The sequence below is a fragment of the Vulpes lagopus genome, chromosome 7 (assembly GCF_018345385.1).
Source record: "Vulpes lagopus strain Blue_001 chromosome 7, ASM1834538v1, whole genome shotgun sequence".
NCBI lineage: Eukaryota > Metazoa > Chordata > Mammalia > Carnivora > Canidae > Vulpes > Vulpes lagopus.
The window spans coordinates 108939720-108943974 of NC_054830.1; the positions used below are offsets into that span (position 1 = coordinate 108939720).

At 58.5% G+C, this 4255-nt stretch overlaps 1 protein-coding gene across 1 annotated transcript; it reads left to right on the forward strand.

The window, feature by feature from the left end:
• Nucleotides 1-2169: 2169 nt before the first annotated feature.
• Nucleotides 2170-2922, forward strand: NEUROG1 (neurogenin 1). The gene has a single exon (XM_041761014.1). It carries the CDS (start codon nt 2170-2172, stop codon nt 2920-2922), a length of 753 nt encoding a protein of 250 aa, XP_041616948.1.
• The last annotated feature ends 1333 nt before the right edge of the window (nt 2923-4255 follow it).

Sequence of the window (4255 nt, forward strand, 5' to 3'; positions counted from 1 at the left end):
ACTTCTAACAAATCTAAAGCTCTTCTATATGAGCATGTACAGCCTTCTCTCCAGGTGGGGAGTAAAATGTAAGGCAGGGCAGAGGGGAAGGAGGAGCTGAGCAGAGTCCATGAAGCCAGAAGACCAGCACTGGACCACAAGCCAAGGCAGGCCACCTGCCTCTAGACAACAGCACAGCAGAAAGGTGACAGTGTCTCCGGCAAGGACAGCTCTGAGGACAACAGGCCAGGGACCACACCTGAGGCTATCACCCAGATATCATGGGGAGGAGACTGAAACTTTGCTAAAAGGTGTTCATTTTGTTTTTTTAAGATTTTATTTACTTATTCATAGAGACACAGAGAGAGAGAAGGAGAGAAAGAGACAGGCAGAGGGAGAAGCAGGCTCCACGCAGGGAGCCCGACGTGGGACTCGATCCTGGGTCTCCAGGATCACACCCCTGGCTGCAGGCGGCGCCAAACCGCTGCGCCACTGGGGCTGCCCTGTTCATTTTGTTTTTAACCTCCCCGCTCCCATAATCTGGTGTGTTCCTTAGTGACTATTTCTCCCTAAGTACAAAGTTGGGGGTGTCTGGGTTCTACTGCTCCAAAGTGGGCCCTGGTGACCAGAGAAAAGTGACTGCTGACAGGCAGAGTGTAAACCTTCTGCTATAACAGGTGCATTCATATCACTGAGGGAGAGAAAGGAATAGGGGGTTGTGGCAGTGGCTCCACTAGGTGCTTGCTACCGTCTCTCCTGGGCCAGGAAAGCCAGGTCTACTTGGGTAGGGGGTGCTCACACTCCAGGGAGCCTCAGAGGCCGCCTGCCCGTCCAGAGAGGCAGAGTCAGGGGGCGGGGCTCTCGGAGGGGGGCGGGGGGGGGGGGGGATTCGCATGGTTCTGTTATTTTAAAAGTCACTGGAAAGTGTTGGGGTAGGAAGGCTGAGGGACTAGTGAGATGCTAGGGGTGTTCGGCCAAAATTGCACTCAACTTGAAAAACCATCTATTCCTTTACTTTCCAAACTTCTCTTCCACCTCCTCCATCCTCCGCCCCTAGGTGAGGAGTCGAAGAGGCATTGCCCTGTTTCTTCAATCCGGAAGGAACAGAAGCACGTATCTCTGCCCTCTGCTCCATGACCCTCACTCGCCCCCCCTCCGTCGTTGGGTGGGGGTTTTCCCGCAGTTCTGAGGGCGCTGCCTCTCCCCACCATTTGTCGGGCGCTGCCGTACAAAAGCGCCGTGCCAACTGTCCCTCGAACATCATTTCACATCATCCTCAACAGGACAGACTTGTGCCCCATTTACAGATGGGGAAAGTGAGGTCAAATCACTGGCCCGAAATCAACTGTCCCTCGAACATCATTTCACATCATCCTCAACAGGACAGACTTGTGCCCCATTTACAGATGGGGAAAGTGAGGTCAAATCACTGGCCCGAAGTCACAGGGCCAGTGAGCAGCGGGAGAGAGGAAGCGAACCCAGCTTCCAGCCGGCTCCGGGCTTCCGCAACTTGCTGCGCGGGCCGCACTCTCCAGCCCGCGCCCCGCCTCCTCATCCCACCCCGGCGAGGGGCGCCGGGCCCGCCCCCAGAGGAGCGTGCCTCGGCCGCTAATCGCCGGACGCCCCCGCCTCCGCTGCACCGCCCGGAGACGCCCCCGCCGGCTTAGCCGGGAGCCGGCTCCCGGGGCCCCGCGCCGCCGCCGCCGATTGGCCCGCGGTAATTACGGGCACGCTCCGGGAGGGGGGAGGGGCCGGGCGGCCCCCCGCGAGCATAAATTATGCAAATACCCGGGCGCCGCACGGGGCCGACCTGCCGCCTCGCTGCATTCTCGGGGGCTGCCGCGGGGGCGGAGGTGGCAAGGGAGGGGGGCGCCCATTGTTGGGGCGGGTACTTAAGGGGTCCTGAGGCCGGTCGTGTGCCACACTCGGTGCTCACACGAGCTGATCTGCTCGCCGGCGAGATCACTCGGGAGACCGGCCAGGAGCGTGGCCCCTGCAGACGAGGCGAGGAGGCGAAGCCAAGCTCCAGGTGCGCCCCCGCGCCTTTCCAGGCCTTCGCGCCCGCAGCAGCCACAGGGTAGGCCCGGGCCATTTGTAACGTAAGTGCGCCCCGGCGACCCTGCCCTCAACCCCGGGCTCCAGTCCTCCAGGCGCGCCCTCACCTGCCCGTCGGTCCTGCGCCGCGCAACGATGCCAGCCCCCCTGGAGACCTGCCTCTCGGACCTCGACTGCGCCAGCAGCAGCAGCAGCAGCAGCAGCAGCAGCAGCAGCGACCTATCCGGCTTCCTCACCGACGAGGAGGACTGTGCCCGGCTCCAAACACCAGCTCCTGCGTCGGGGACGCCCGTGCCAGTCCGCAGGGCCGTGCCCGGGGTTCCTGCAGCGCCCGATACTCCCCGGGCGCAGGACGACGAGCAGGAGCGGCGGCGGCGCCGGGGCCGGGCGCGTGTGCGCTCCGAGGCGCTGCTGCATTCGCTGCGCAGGAGCCGGCGCGTCAAGGCCAATGACCGCGAGCGCAACCGCATGCACAACTTGAACGCGGCGCTGGACGCGCTGCGCAGCGTCCTGCCCTCCTTCCCCGACGACACCAAGCTCACCAAGATCGAGACGCTGCGCTTCGCCTATAACTACATCTGGGCTCTGGCGGAGACTCTGCGCCTCGCCGACCAGGGACTGCCCGGGGGCGGTGCCCGGGAGCGCCTCCTGCCGCCGCAGTGCGCCCCCTGCCTGCCGGGGCCCCCGAGCCCTTCCAGCGACGCCGAGTCCTGGGGCTCCGGGGCCGCCGCCTCCCCTTGCGCCACCGCCGCCTCGCCACTGTCTGACCCCAGTAGCCCCGCCGCCTCGGAAGATTTCGCCTACGGCCCCGGCGACCCCCTTTTCTCCTTCCCCGGCCTGCCCAAAGACTTGCTCCACACGACGCCCTGTTTCATCCCGTACCACTAGGCCCCTTAGGGACACCGTTATCTTCCCCCGCCCTCAGGCAACAGGCAGTAGATGGAGCCCCAGCCCGGCGGAGGGAGGGAGCAGGAGCTTTCAAGGGGTGGGAGATACCTGAGCCGCTTGTTAGGTCGCTGCACCCTCGCCGAGGCTGCCCCCTGGTCTGTTTCTCCAGCCCTCAGCCCACGGCCCCTCCTGCCCGCCCTTAGACGGCCTTTCCTTTTGCACTTTCTGAACTTCACAAAACCTCCTTTGTGGCTGGCTCAGAGCTGACCCCAGCCACCACTTCAGTGTGATTTAGAAAAGGGACAGATCAGCCCCTGAAGACGAGGTGAAAAGTCAATTTTACAATTTGTAGAACTCTAATGAAGAAAAACGAGCATGAAAATTCGGTTTGAGCCGGCTGACAATACAATGAAAAGGCTTAAAAAGGAGAGACAAGGAGTGGGCTTCATGCATTATGGATCCCGACCCCCACCACTGCAGGCTTGCTCTAGGAAGAACCCAGAGACTTGAGACTTGCGTAGCTATTCAGGCACCGACTGGGCTGGAAAGTACTTTAATTTATTCAAGATACTTCTTTCATATGAAAATGTATTTTTGTATATAAAGATTTTATTCTATTATTATGCGCTATCAAAGTTTACATTTTTGTACTGCAGATGTTTCGTGTAAATAAAAACTAAGTAAAAAAAATAATAAGTCACCAAGTTTCTCGCCTAATGTTGATGTCTCACTGAGGCTTTTTTCCCTTTCCCTGGCGACTCAACCACCAAAGTGAAACACTATCCTTACCCACCTCCAAACCTTCCAGTCCCTTTTCAAAAACAATTTAAAAAAATAAAACGCACCCGATTTCCACCAAGGAACGGGATAGACAGACCAGGGCATTTGGGATTCATCATTTCCCTTTCACCTTATAAACACAAGGGAGATCTTTCAAGCTCCCCATAAGCCAATTAAGACTTTTTAGTGGGGAATTAGCCCGGATACGCAGCTACCTGTAGAGGTAGGGGCGGTAGGAGACTCTTTCTTTTGAGGAACTCCACATCAGCTGGCTCTGTGTTTCAAAGAGAGGGGATTAAAAAGATCAATACAGTGTGACCAGTGGCTAGGAAGTCCCAGTGACAGGTGGGCCCAGCCTGGGCAAGCAGAAGGGTCCACTCTTCTAACAGCCTATTTAGAGGGAGAAATTGATTTGTAAACAATGCCTCCAAATTGTTGTCCATTGAGGCTAAGATCACCCTGGCTGTGAGGTGTGGAATGAATTAGGCTGGTGTGGCATCCCTAGATGGGATGTGCACCTGCCTAAAATTGTGAGTTAGGGTGCCTGCGCGCG